At 40.7% G+C, this 13,791-nt stretch overlaps 1 protein-coding gene across 1 annotated transcript; it reads left to right on the top strand.

Annotated features, from left to right (window-relative positions):
• Nucleotides 1-1,113: 1,113 nt before the first annotated feature.
• Nucleotides 1,114-7,667, top strand: DMRTB1 (DMRT like family B with proline rich C-terminal 1). Its single transcript, XM_063135569.1, has 4 exons — nt 1,114-1,540; nt 4,226-4,461; nt 5,958-6,102; nt 7,564-7,667. Exons 1-4 carry the CDS (start codon nt 1,114-1,116, stop codon nt 7,665-7,667), a joined length of 912 nt encoding a protein of 303 aa, XP_062991639.1.
• Nucleotides 7,668-13,791: the final 6,124 nt, after the last annotated feature.

Raw genomic sequence — 13,791 nt, 5'->3', positions numbered from 1 at the left:
GATGATAAACAATATACATAATTAGACGACTTTTATTTATTTTATGAAAACAAGATTTAGCTTAGATATTAAGACAAACATTTTTAAAAAATATTTATTATATGGGAAATGTGTTAAAGTGTATGTCTCATCCTGTCCCACAGACAAAAGATAATTTATCACATCCTGAAACAAATAATCTTACACATTGCCTCCAAAAAGATGCCCAAAGAGATAAAGGAAATTATACTGTGAAATAGCTAATTTATACTGAGAAATGTACAGAGATCTACATGATGTCCCTTGAACTTCAAGGATGGGTGTACAAAATCTTGACGCGAAGAGAATAGACTGATACAGCTTCTGGATGTGTTACAATATATACATGCATGCACATTTTCATTTTATCACTGCTTAATCCTTCGAATTTTAAAAAGTGGAGCAGGCCAGATTTAAATTAGCCAAATGTCAACTCTATCAACACCAGGTAGGGCTAGCACAGTTATCATATTCTGTTACTTGATTGCTACTCCCAAGTAAAATTTTGGGCTCATTCTTTGAGTAACACCATCTCAATAAATGCCTCCTTCCCTACGCAAACCAGATTTCCTATTAAAGCACAAAACTATGCAGCCTGCTTCTTAAACCTGTTTTCCTTGCATAACCACTGGAGAACTCAGCTCCTTCACTTTTGCTCACAATTGCCTGTGGTCCTAAAACCAAATGCCCAGCCTCCCTGGCAGAGAAACAGAATCAGCAAGCATTGCAATGACTTGGAACACAGTGATCTTTTTAAAAGGTTGGATTAGGTTTTAAAACAAAGTTTTTCAGAGAACACGTGTTTCAAAATGCAGTCTAAAAGTACAAAAAACAAAAGCAAGAAAGCAATCAAATAGTACTCTCCACAGGATGTCTACAGAAGTACTTCTGGAGGGTATTATTGAATTCTGGGGACTAACAGGCATTACCCAGAGTCCTTTCCTTTCTCCTTTAAGCAGAATTTCCCCCCCTTCTCTCTGCTAGGTCCCAGGCTTAACTGCTATATTGTAGCCATTTTCTGCAGACCATAAGAACAGATTTCAACCTGGGTTTATCACTTTAGTATTGGTACAGGATTTTAGGCAGCTGCCTGCAATGGAGGCCCAAGACATGGCTCAGTCCCTCCGGGCCCCTAAATGTTCGCGCTGCCGGAACCATGGCTTTGTAGTACCAGTGAAGGGCCATGCAGGCCATTGCCGTTGGAAGCAGTGCCCATGTGAGAAATGTGCTCTCATCACTGAGCGCCAGAAGATCATGGCTGCTCAGAAGGCCTTGAAGAGACAGGGACCAGATTCACCACCTAGGGAAACAGTGCCACCAACTCAATGCAGCCCCAGTGATGAACAAGTGGCTATAACAGCTGGCAGTAGAAAGGGATCAAGACTGGACATCCCAGAATCCCAGACTCAGGGGCCTGTTGTTGATGAAGGAGCCAAGGTGACTTCAGCAGTTAGCCACAGCGCTAGAAGAGGAGCTAACCGGACGCCACCCAAACCTAGCTCTCCAACCTTCATAGATTTAGGTATGTGGGCCAGCCATAGTTCTGCTTCAAACATTTATACTCATGTGTTCACAGCCATCGTTTTTCTGGTGCCTATCTGTTCTGCCTGCCTTAGAGCCTAATCATGCGCCTAGGACCTCAATCATTTATGTTATCTTCTTGTGCATATTTAGGGTTGGTGCTATTTGGGATAGCTTTATCCTAGAAAAAGTGGTATGGAATTTTATTTTTTATAGTTTCCATATCCTGCTTGAGGACTTTGTAGCTGCAGTAATTCAGCCTTGGAGACTGTTTGACCATGTTTCATTGTTGCAAAACCAGATTTATGCAGCCAGCCTATGTGAGTCAAATGAGTTGCAGCAGGTCCTGCTCAGCACTGAATTTCCAATATAGAAACAAGACTTGCAGAGAGGTTGAGCTTAAAGTGAGCTGTGTTATATTTTACATACATCTCCTTCAGCAAGGGGAATGTTTCATAGCTACAGCAAAGAAGCTGGGAATTTACTGCTAGATTTGTTAACTTTTCATGCTTGGAATAGACCAATTGAAATCAATGGGACTGGTAGTGACTAATTTAAGCCCTTGTGATTTCAATGAGTCTACTCTGACTAAATTTGGATGCAGCCCATGTTGCATACAATGTTTATAAAGTATAAAAGGTGGAAAGCAAGCACTAGCCTAAGCTTGTGTTGAAAGTGGTAATTGTACAAGGTATATTTTGAAAATTATCTAGAGTTTCAGTGAATTTGGGGGAAATTCAAGTAAAATTCAAGTAAAATCAAGTAAATATCTTTTGGGGAAATGTATTTTACCTAGAACTTGTTCAACATTCCAATTACAATGCTGTTGGATTTAAGGTTTAAAGCAGGGCAACCTCCACCTTAAGGGCCCAATCCAGTCAACAGAGGGTTGAGCACCCTCTGTGGGTCCTCACCTTTCCCCTGGGGGAAAGGAATCTCCATGTTGGACAGCAAACCATAATCATAATCAACATTATCAGAGATAACAAAGGGATTCCCATTTGCATTGCTCACCTTTCTAATCAGAGGGCAAGTGGCGCAAAGGGGGAATTCCTGTTTTATCTCCAATCAGACATTGGAAATAACATGGAGATTCCTCCACACCACTCATCTGGCGCTTGCAGGACCAGCTCCAGCAAGCCCCAGCTGAGTCCCTTCCCATGGTGCTCACGCCCAATCAGTACACAAGCAGTACAGGAAGGAGCTGGCGTCTACAAGCCCTGGCTGAGTCCTTACCTGCGGTGCTTAAAAATCTTTAAAAATTAAAGTAGCTTCATAAAATAACGTACTTTAAACTTTAAAGTAACTTTAGCAAGAAAAGTTTAGAAAATATTAAATTTGGCAAGATGATAATCAATGGTACAGCCTTAAATCTATAAGATGTAATTTTTAAAAAATGCCCAAAAGCATAACTGAAACACTGCAAATATTATATTCAAACTCTTAAATGCATCCTAATTTTGCATTTTTCAAAAAAAAATCTTTTATCCTGCTATCAAGCCATTCCATCTTTTCTATGCTTTATGGTTATGGTTTGCCATCTACTGGTTTGATAAGGTAGGCTATAATTTATTTTCATCATTTTATCTAGCATTACACATTTATGTTTTCTGAGCATTAGATTTACTCATTGGCACTTTACGTTCTAGCTAAGAGCATTTTCAAAGGGGGCAGAAATCCCATTTCCCTACTGTCGCTTTGTCTCCTGCTTCTGTCCCACAATAAGGACAAGCAGCTTCCGCTTTCTTCACATGGGGAAGAAACAGGAAGTAAGTAGTGACCACGTGGCCCATGCAGTGGGCGTTTTTATAGTGCAGCAGGAAATAGCGCCAATTATCATCAGAGCCAAGAAGAAACAAACTTTCCGAGTCTTGCGAAGATCTGTGAGTGGCCAGTCACAAGTCTGCGATAAAACATGAGTCTAAAGATGCTCTAAGAGAAAAGAATGGAATCAATTGTCCAGCCTTATATAAACCTGTGTGTTTGTTTTCAAATGCATTCGACTTTTAAAAATATAGATCCAATCCTATCTGCATAAAAATATTGATATAGTCCCCATTCATAGGTACTTCAAATTCAGAGGCAGGGGTAGCATTTAACCTTGTTTCAGTACTTCATGATGTCAATTTCTAGAGTCTGCTAATCTGTGACTAATAACAAAGGTGTCTTTTAGACATTCTCCCAGCTGATTTATCCATGAGCAGTAAATTACACACCATGTAAACAGGAGCCCGCTCTGAGGATCTTTCTGAAAGAATTGGTATCCCCCACTCTAAGAATTGGCACACATGGTTGAGTCATTTAAGCATTCTCCTAATTGCACAGAGCTGCTGATGGATAAACAGCTTCCAAGTAGCTTAGGGGACACCTAAAGAGCTCCTTCATGAATATTTAAGTAACAGAAGCAAAGTATTTTCAAGATACTAAAGTATGTGGTGATCTTACATATATTAGGAATTCAGGAAACTATGGCCACAGCTAGACCTAAGGTTTATCCTGGGATCATCCAGGGTTTGCCCCTGCCTGAGCACTGGATCCCCTGTGTGTCACCTAGATGAACAGGTTTGACCCCTGGACGATCCAGGGATAAACCTTAGGTCTAGCTATGGCCTATGTTATACTGAGTCAACTCATTGAACCATCCAGCCCAGTATTCAGGGTTTCATATTATTTCTTTGTTCTATAGACCATCCTACTTTGCCTCAAGAATGTGCTGCTGTGTGCCCAGAATTCATGGAGAGAGAGCCTCCCAAAGTGTATCCTGGATATTCTGGGATGTACCCTTACCATCCATTTTCTGTGGGATTCACCATCAACCAACCAGGCTACAGAGGCCCACCACCTGCCCCTGTTTTACCCATGCAGACAAGTTTCAGACACTTTCCTAGCAGTCATGGGCCAGGGACTGTTACTTCTATGCCAGTAAGTAATGTTTTCTCCATAGTACTGCTTAATTCAGCGCTCCTTTGCCTGTAGGAGTACACATCTTGAAATGTATTGTTGTAAAGTTAATCTTTGCAGCTTGTTAACTGAGTTAGATAGTATGCCAACAAAACAATGAAATGAGTAGGTTTTAGAGATGTGATTTCGACTTTTTCTAACCTGTAGTATTGAATATCCATAAGATTTCTGGGAGTGTTCCAGATATTGTAGTTTTACCAAATTGGAAGCATATCAGAATGTCTATCTAAATATGTATTATTCACTGCTTTCAAAGCATACACACATCCAAATGCAAATGCTTTCCTTTTTGGTTGTTCACTCAGATGAGATCCCTATTTTAAATCCCCAGCTGGTTGGTGCAAGATAATTGCTTTTTCCAACCAAAAATACCCTGGACGCAATCTGACAGAAGATAGTTTCAAGATCATTGTCTGTACTAGATGAACTAAAATATCCACATCAGAAATTTAAATTTCCAAATTACTGCACCATCCCTAATTATTATGTCAGGGGCTTTAAAATTTAAAGCACTGATTGAAACAGTGATTGTTTAAAAAAAATGAGTACATCTTGCACGTGGCTCCTATTAAGCTTTCCACTTCCCATGCGTCTCCTGCTCTTTTTTGCCTTCTTCCTGTGACAAAAAGAGACCCCAGTAAGTCTGATTTGTTTTTAGAAATGGAACTTACTGCGATCTCCTGCTGGGTGCTGGAGAAGCGGCGCAATAAAAACAACCAATAAATGGGCAACATGGTAGTTGTTTACTTCCTTTCTTCTCACTTGAGAAAGAGGAAGTATTATGCAACAGAAGCGGGGGAAGAGAAGCGATGGTAGAAAACCCTGACTTCCCCCGTCTGATGTAGCTCTAAGTGGTATTATTGTTACACTTTGTGATAGTATTTGTATATTTCATTCAAAGTCAGAATATACTGCTTCAAAAGCTTCACATATGCTTAAAAAAGTTTTACATTGCTGCTCTTTTAATAGCAGCTTTAAAAAGGTGAGATTTAAGCAGGGATATGGACTCTTAACAAATGAATCAATCCTTTCTCAATGAAAGTTGTAGCGATTGTGAATAGTGAACTTTAACCTATTCCATAATATTTTATCTACCATGAATTACCTTTGACTGCTAGCCCAGATGTTAAGCCAGACAGTATTTTTAAAAATATATACATTTTATGTACAACAGGACTTTTTAGATTCATTTTAAAGAGTTGCAAAAAGGTCATAACACTGTTCCTTCTCCCCTTTCTGACTCCACCAGCTCCCATGTTAACCATATATTGGAGGATTTAACATGAAATTTGAAAAAGCTGAACTTCTTTTGCTGAAGTGAGAGCTTACCTGATTTCCCTTGCAATCCAAGAATACATGCCACATAAATTCATGGAAACTGTTTAGGATAATAATAAGTACATTTTTGCTTAGACTTCTGGTTCACACTCAAATTGAATACCTTTGTTTTAATGCAGATACAAGATGCGGGTGGAGATTTCCGGCCAAGTTATTATACTCCACTATCACCTTTTATACCTCGGGGCTTTCTGCCAGGGATTCATTATATTCCACCACCACTTCAATTTAATGTTGTGGCTGAAGCTACAAAGGAAACATCTGGTGAGTATTCAGAATGTTTAGTAACAAAAGCCTTCTGCTGATGCTTGGAACATACATGCAGTGGGATATTTTTGTAAACCGCCCAGAGAGCTTCGGCTATGGGGTTGTATATAAATGCAATAAATAAATAAATGGATTGTATGAATTCACTCTGTCATGCATGGCATATTTGTCTTTCCCTCTCCCTCCCTGATATTCATGCTCTGGATTTCATCATCCTTGCACAGTGGCGTATAACTGTAGGAGCAAATGCAGATAGGATTGGATCTATACACAACATTGTAATGTATAGACCTGCTTTGCACATAACGCTAACACATGGTTTATTTAACCCATGGATTGTTGAATTCTGGTACTTATGGTGTGAGAACTCAGCTGTGCTAACAAACCATGGATTGTTAACTGACAAACCCAGAAAGGGGCTGTTCACATGATGTAACAGCCCACCATAGTTTATTTAACCCATGGTGAGGCCTCAGGGTGTGTGCAGCCACCATGTTGACTATGCAACCCCTGCTTGGAGGTTGTCATGTTGTGCAAACCCGGCATGCATGGGTTATGCGAAGGTTAAACAACCCTCACATAACCCATGGTTTGTTATATGGTTATTCAGGGATTGCATATGCAGCATGGTCTCTGTGGCTCATTGTGGGTTAAATAACTCTTAACAAGCTGCAGCGTGTTATACGAACCCAGTCATCGCCTTGTATTTTACCTTTCTGATTCATGTCTTTGGTCCAGGCTAGGAGGAAAAAAAAGTCTCCTGTGTGCTTAATTTTGGCTGGCTTGTCCCCATGATACAGAAACATTTTTCAAAGTTTTAAATTTGCACAAACCAGAAGGGGTTAACATGAAAAATGCTTTATTTTATAGCAGCAGTTTGTCTCAAGCTAGGAAGGTATGCTTTGATAAAAGTGCTCACCTCAAGACAGGTCCTTATTTTCAAGAAACAAGTCTTTATGTTCTGGATTACTTTAGTGTGGCTCTTTCTTCAAGCGTATTTTCTATGTGGTAGAACTATGGGACATGCAACTGATTTTTTATAGTTGTGAGTGCTTAAGTTTTCTATTTGGACAGCCACAAGTGGGCTAACTCCTCAGAAACTTAGTATCAAACTATTATTCTTGGCAGTTGCCCATTTAAAATTCATGCATGGCCATTTTTGCTTTCTTTATTTGAAGCCTTACAATTTGTAAAAGGTAATAGTTGTCTCTTTGCAATAGTAATGAGAGAAATCCTCTTTAAGATACAGTCTGCAAACTAGAGACATACAAGCTATGTTAAGAGTAAAGACATACTTATGTGTTATTTTTAGAAGTTCGTATAATTCAAGATGTTTACAAAAAATATATAAAGGAAACTAAAAAAGGGAGAGATCCACTGGTTCCTTTGTAAAAATAAAAACAGTGAGAGAATTCAGACAATCTGAAATTATTAACTCTTTTTCTGCTTCTGTTTCAGCTGTCACTGCAGATAGCCAGAATTCTGGAGTGATATGTGAACACAGTCATCTGTCTTCTGAGGAAGACGCCAGTGGAGATTGCTCTTCATATTCCAAGCATTAAATGTACTAACAATTAATGTTGAAATGTTGCCTTCAAGTGGTGCCTTCCTGCAAGTGTTTTGTTTTGGGCTAGCTGTCACTAATCCTAATGAAGTTATATAGGTTTAGAGCATGACAACATTCATATCTTTATGTCCACAGCATCTAGTATTTCATGTCCTATTGTGTTCATAATAGAAATTTCTCCCACTCATGATGCCATTGTGCTAAAGTAAAAGTTTACGAAGAGGTGCAGTCTGTACTGATCCTGCACTGCACAATCCTCTTCTGACTGCCTGTCAGGGGCTGATTCCAGCCTAACTCAGGACTCATGTAGATCATGGGAGATCAAATGCACTCAAAAAGAACTTCTGATCTTAACATTCCATCCCAGTCTGTACTTTGGAAAGCAAACATTCTAGCTATCTAGAGTTGCCAGCTTTTATTACCTGCTTCTGTCCTGTGCCTGGACAGCTGCTTGCAGTGTAGATATTATCAGGTGATAATGCTTAACTGCTTGGCATGAAAAGCTTCACCTACTAATTTTTCCATACAATTCGCTGTTAAAATCCCAGGAAGAGGCTGGTTCTTTTTCTGAAAAGCTGACCACTCCAGCCAGCTCTACAGTTATAGCAATTTCTTCATTTCAAACTTTAGGAGAGGACCTATTTGTGGGGTGGGGGTCAGAGGATCTGAATGGGTGCTGGGACTGAATTACATATATTTAGAGCTTCATAACAAGCAGACATCAACAGGGAGTATTTTTCCTAAATAATGGTATAATTATGGGGAATCTTCACCTGTTGAATTTTGATGTGTTCTTCAGCTGTAAATGGTACAGAACCTAAATAGAATTGTGGTTGACCTGGTTCATCAGTTGAGACCCATTTAGGTTAGCAGAGTTAACAGATAGCCATAACTAACATTTGAATATGAGCTTATTTTTAGATAAAGCTAAATAGAAATAATTGAGTGTATAAACTCAATATTACCAGACAATGTTTTTTTTCTTTAGCAGTGAGATCCATTTTAAGCAGAGCAGCAGTGTGTGGGCTGGGTGATATTTTTGTTTAAATCCTTTTGAATTGCCATTTGTTTGCTCAAAATGGTCCCACAATTTCTTTCCTGCTTCCCCTGAGTTCTAAGCAGTGTTTGTCTGCACATGGAACCCCACTGTGGGAAAGAGTCAGCAGCTTGAGGGTGATTTCGAGCAGGAAAATACTGCACCTGTTATACTGATTCTATACTGCCTCTGAATCCACCTGCTTCATGATTCATGCTTGTATTTTGAGAGCATAATACTAGATAGTCATACCTGTTCAGTAGACTCCAAGTGCATCTTTTCGACCAGCTGCTAACACCTCTGCCCAGGCTTTATATAATAGCTTGATGTTAGATGGATCCTTGGTCAAAGGCAGTGGCATCCTTGGAGAAGAGCAAAGAAAACATACACTGATCAGTTGCTGGTTCTTTATTTACTTTGGAGAAATGTAGCATCCCTATGTCATAATTCTTACCCAATATTGAAGGGGAAAGTGTGTAATCTTTGTAATAACCCAGAAACAATATTTGGATAAGGATGAAAAACAGCATTGTACTTGTTACTGTTATCCGCTGTAAAAAGACTTGTTACTAATGTTAAATTAGGTATATTGCAATTAAACATATTAAAATGTTTTGAAACTTCACATTTTTGTTCTGTAGATTTCAGATTTTTTTTATTGGGGAGAAGAGCCAACAAGGATTCTTACAACTAAAAATAATTACCACTGCAGTTGTTGAAGAAAGAACAGAACATGCAAAGTACCCTGAGCAGAAAATGAATTATCCCATAAATACAGAGGATATTTTAAAACTGACTCCTACTAGCATAGCTTCTTGAGCAGCATTAGGAGTAACAAAATGTAATTATTTGAAAAGACTCTGGAGAAAGTCCAAAGCAACAGTTTTTTTTAGTCAGGACTCATTTCACCATATCATTATATAGCTGAAACCATTCTTCATTCATATCTTCCATGAACCAGCACGGACAAATCATCATGGACCAGAACACTTGGGTCCCAATCCACCAAAATGGAATTTCTATGCAAACTGAAATGAATGGAAGATCTGGAAGAGCACTACTGTGGAACTCTATGGATTATACTTCTTACCCATAGATGAGCACACCTAGCAACATGGGACTTTTCTCTCTACGGTTTTAGTTCCGGTCCTAAGATTAAAACTAAAACAGCTTTAAAAGGTCATCCTTTAAATTAAAAATCATAATCACAAAAAATATGCAAGATCTCTTCATCAGGCAAAGGACTTCACCACATAACTTTTATCCCGCAACTTACTGGGGCTTCTGCTTCTGGATTCTTTGCAGGATTTAAATTGGTTCTTTATACAGCTCGTTTTTGTTTTACTGCATAGCGCTACCTGCCATTTATTAAATCCTGGCAGGATGTTATCGCATGTCAGCAGCATTGTACGGCCACTGTGGACACCCTCTGGGTAGCCTCTCTCCAAATGAACTTTCCCACTTCAACTTCCTTCCTCTCCTTTTCACTTCCACTGTCTCCGATCCTTACCTTGGCAATTTCTATATACAATTCACAGTACGTTAGCAACTTCAGAAGTCTGCTCTCCCCCCACATGTGTGCAAGCCAGTGTTGCCTCTGGAAAAGCCACACATATTCACGTTTTCCTGTATCATGTAGGGACCATAGCAACCCCCCTCCCTCCCCACTGCTGCCCATCCACTTAGACATCCCTGAGATGTGGAGTTTAGCACAGCTTGGCTCCATTTTGCTCCTGCCCCTCACACGCTGCCAATATGCTCACGTGCTCCTGCCTGCACGCTTTCCACCTCCATAGGTGTTTCTCCTGGATCGCTGTGTGACCCACGAAGATCCATGAGTGGCCAGTCACAAGCATGCAATAAAACTGAAGATACTCTCAATCTTGCCAAGGTGGCGGGAAAACAACGGGATTTCCCTTAGTGAGGAGAAGCTCAAAGTGTCTGCATGACTTCAACAAGTCAGGGTTTTTTTTTTCTCCCTTACCCCTCTACCCCACAACCTATTTTTTTGTAACATCTTGCCCAATGAAAAACTTCTGGAGCTCTTGAACGCTTGCACGTTTCTTGTGGTTTAACTTCTGCTGTAAGCCGCCTTGACTATCTTGCTAGAAAAGCAGGTAGAAATATTAATACATATATTTATATGGTATCTTTGGGCTTCTGATTGGCATTGTTTTGACCAAGATTCTTAATGTGTTCTGACTGACAAGATCGATAGTCCAGGCCCCTCAGATAACAATGAGGAATAGGGAATCTGCATCTAGCAGGAATCAATTTAGCATTAGAAAGGAGGGGGATTAAGTGGGGGGTGCTAAAACAGCAGAAAAGAAGTATTGGAGATTATGCATTTTAAGGGTTAAGTTTGGAGCGTATTTGATTTAAGGGAAAGTAATTTACGGGGGTGGCGTTACGAGGGAAAGAGAGATGGATAACTGACGTCAGTTAAAAACCAAGACAGATCTGCGCCTTCGTTAGAAAGTTGCTAATGAGCAGAACAGAAAAACTCACGTGAGGCAGCCGCAGGCGCGGTCTGGGAGTGCTACAGCCCAGCAGCTGCAAATACAAACTGGACTTTGCTGCTGTCCAGCAAAGTAAAACCCGTTCCGTCCAGGCGCCTTCAGGCCTTGGCGGGGGAAATTCACGCCAGAGAGGCGGGAAGCCCAACCCCCGCCATGCTGTCTTTGCCCTCCAAGCGACAGAGAGAAGCGACGTCCAGCCGCCCTGCCAGTTCTCTCTCTCCGGCGCTCCCCAGTCGCGATAACAGAGGAACCGGCGGCTGCAGCAGCAGATCGCAGCGGGTGCCCAAATGCGCGCGCTGCAGGAACCACGGCGTGGTGTCCAGCCTCAAGGGCCACAAGCAGCTGTGCCGCTGGCGAGAGTGCACGTGCCCGGCCTGCTTGCTGGTGCTCGAGCGGCAGCGCGTCACGGCTGCGCAGGTGGCGCTGCGGAGGCGCCAGGTGGCCCGCCAGGTGAGCGCGCTCTGGGCAGGACGAGGCGCGGGAGGGCAGAAAGAGAAGGTCGCCAGGGGAAGGCAGATTCCCTCCTTCTCCGCCTGGCGCTCCTGAGCCATTAATAACTACATGGCAGGAATTCAACCGGTGAAATTCTCCTACTATTGCTTTCTCAGTTCGGAGAGCGTTCACCCTATGTTAATTTATGTGGTGCCGCTCCTGAGTCTCAATGACAGGCCGGAATTCCACAGGTGAAAATAGCCTTCCCCGTATAAGGAGCACGCTCTCCCTCATATATTAACGTCTGTGATGCCGCAGTTAAAAGCCGGAAAAGCCCGTCAGAAAACTTATGGTGGGCGCTGTGGCGCTGGGAAGGCAGCGGTGATAATTATTTGTATAGGGCTGGAGGGTTTTTTTAGGCCTGCGTGTGAGACTGCTGCGTTTTTAAAAAGAGAGCTCCCACCTCCCCACGGCTTTTAATGGTTTTATGATAGGAGCGAAGTAAGGAGTGAAGCAGTTCTGTGGCTTGCAACGACGAGGACACCTTCAACTGCTGAAGTTGCTCTTAAAAATAACCTTATAGGCGTGTGCTCTGGATGGTGGGGAGGGCTGGGATGGGAATGGGATGGAAGCCCTCCTAGCTTATGGGCCCATTCAAACTTTACAGAAGAAACATTTCCAGAATGAAGGTACCAAAGGAGCAAAGTACAAACCTCATAGGAATGGAGAGGGTAGGACTGGGATTTGGAGTTGTGGAGTGATGTGGGGAAACTACCTCACATCCCACGATCAAAGTTGCCGTCTCCTGAAGCAACTTTCACTGGGAAAAGGGGTTGTTGGATATGCAATGTGTATGTATACCCTACAAAGTGAACTTTCTTTTCTTTTCAATAAGGTCATATCAGAAAAGCCAAATCTCTTAAATTAGTTTGAGGAGGGGCAGTGTGTAAATACTTTAATTTGCAGAACCTGGATGCTGATGCAATAGGTACAGTTGCCTCCAGGTGGCACTGTAACTGCTGTAATACTCTTTTTAAAAGCAGCAAAAAACCTTTTGAATACAGGAGAAAACATAGATCCTTTAGAATGTTAAATCATTTTAAAAACAAAAACCTAATATAAAGTATATACTTGAAATACATCTTGAGGTAAAGTTTTCTTTTGATGAAGAGTATTTTTCTAATTTTCTCCAAAATAGTTTGAATGTTTTTAGTATTATTTTAACTTGCTTATCAGAAGATTAGCTATGGTGGTGTTGAATATCCTCTTTCTTCATTCTGTGATGACAGGTTAAAGGCATGAGGAGCGTTGACTATGCAGCTTCTGGTCATAGATCAAACTTTCATTGTAAATCCAAAACCATTGCCAGTATGTTGACTATGCGCAAGCTGCAAGGTAAGTATCTGCATGTGGGAATGACACTGGGGAAAATCTAGTAGCTTCTTTTGTTTTTATTTATTTTATTTGAAAACAGGGTGGTATATATGACAATTGTTCCTATGGCTGTGTATTGAATATATCTTCCTGACACTGTCTATAAAATGGATGTGAGCTTATATGCATGTAATGTTCCTGTTTGGCTGGCCCTATGGATGACGATGCAAAAAGACACTGTTCTATATCCAGAGGAATATTTTTAATATTCTCTTGTTACAGCATGAACCAGTCTAGCAAACAAATGACAAAATATAACACTATGATGCTGACACTAAAATAAAGAAGTTGATTCTTCTTAATTAAGGTGTTGGAAATATTTTTTTAAAATGAAAGGACTAAAGTCACACCGTAAGTTAAGATCACCTTATATAGAATCTCTTCCTTCTACAGCTCAATCCTATACATGTCTATTCAAAAGTAAATGACAGGGCTTCAATTTGTTCAGTTGTGCTTACTTCCAAGTTGAACCTCTAAAGTAGTAGTCTATTTCTTGAAAAAAGACAAAAATGTGTCCCAGACTCAGAGTACTTCGTTATTTTTAATATTGAAGTACTTTGAGTCTTGGAAGAAGTTATTTAACTATGTCAGAGTAATGGGTGATCTTTACTTAACTTGAGGGGTGACTCTCCCCCATTTTTCTAGTCATGGCTCTGACTGCAATTACATCACTGGTTTCAGTAGGATTCTAGTGTTCC

This window comes from Elgaria multicarinata, chromosome 1 (assembly GCF_023053635.1).
Source record: "Elgaria multicarinata webbii isolate HBS135686 ecotype San Diego chromosome 1, rElgMul1.1.pri, whole genome shotgun sequence".
Lineage (NCBI taxonomy): Eukaryota > Metazoa > Chordata > Lepidosauria > Squamata > Anguidae > Elgaria > Elgaria multicarinata.
The sequence above is the reverse complement of the archived record's forward strand: the minus strand, read 5'-3'. Positions and strand labels throughout refer to the sequence as shown.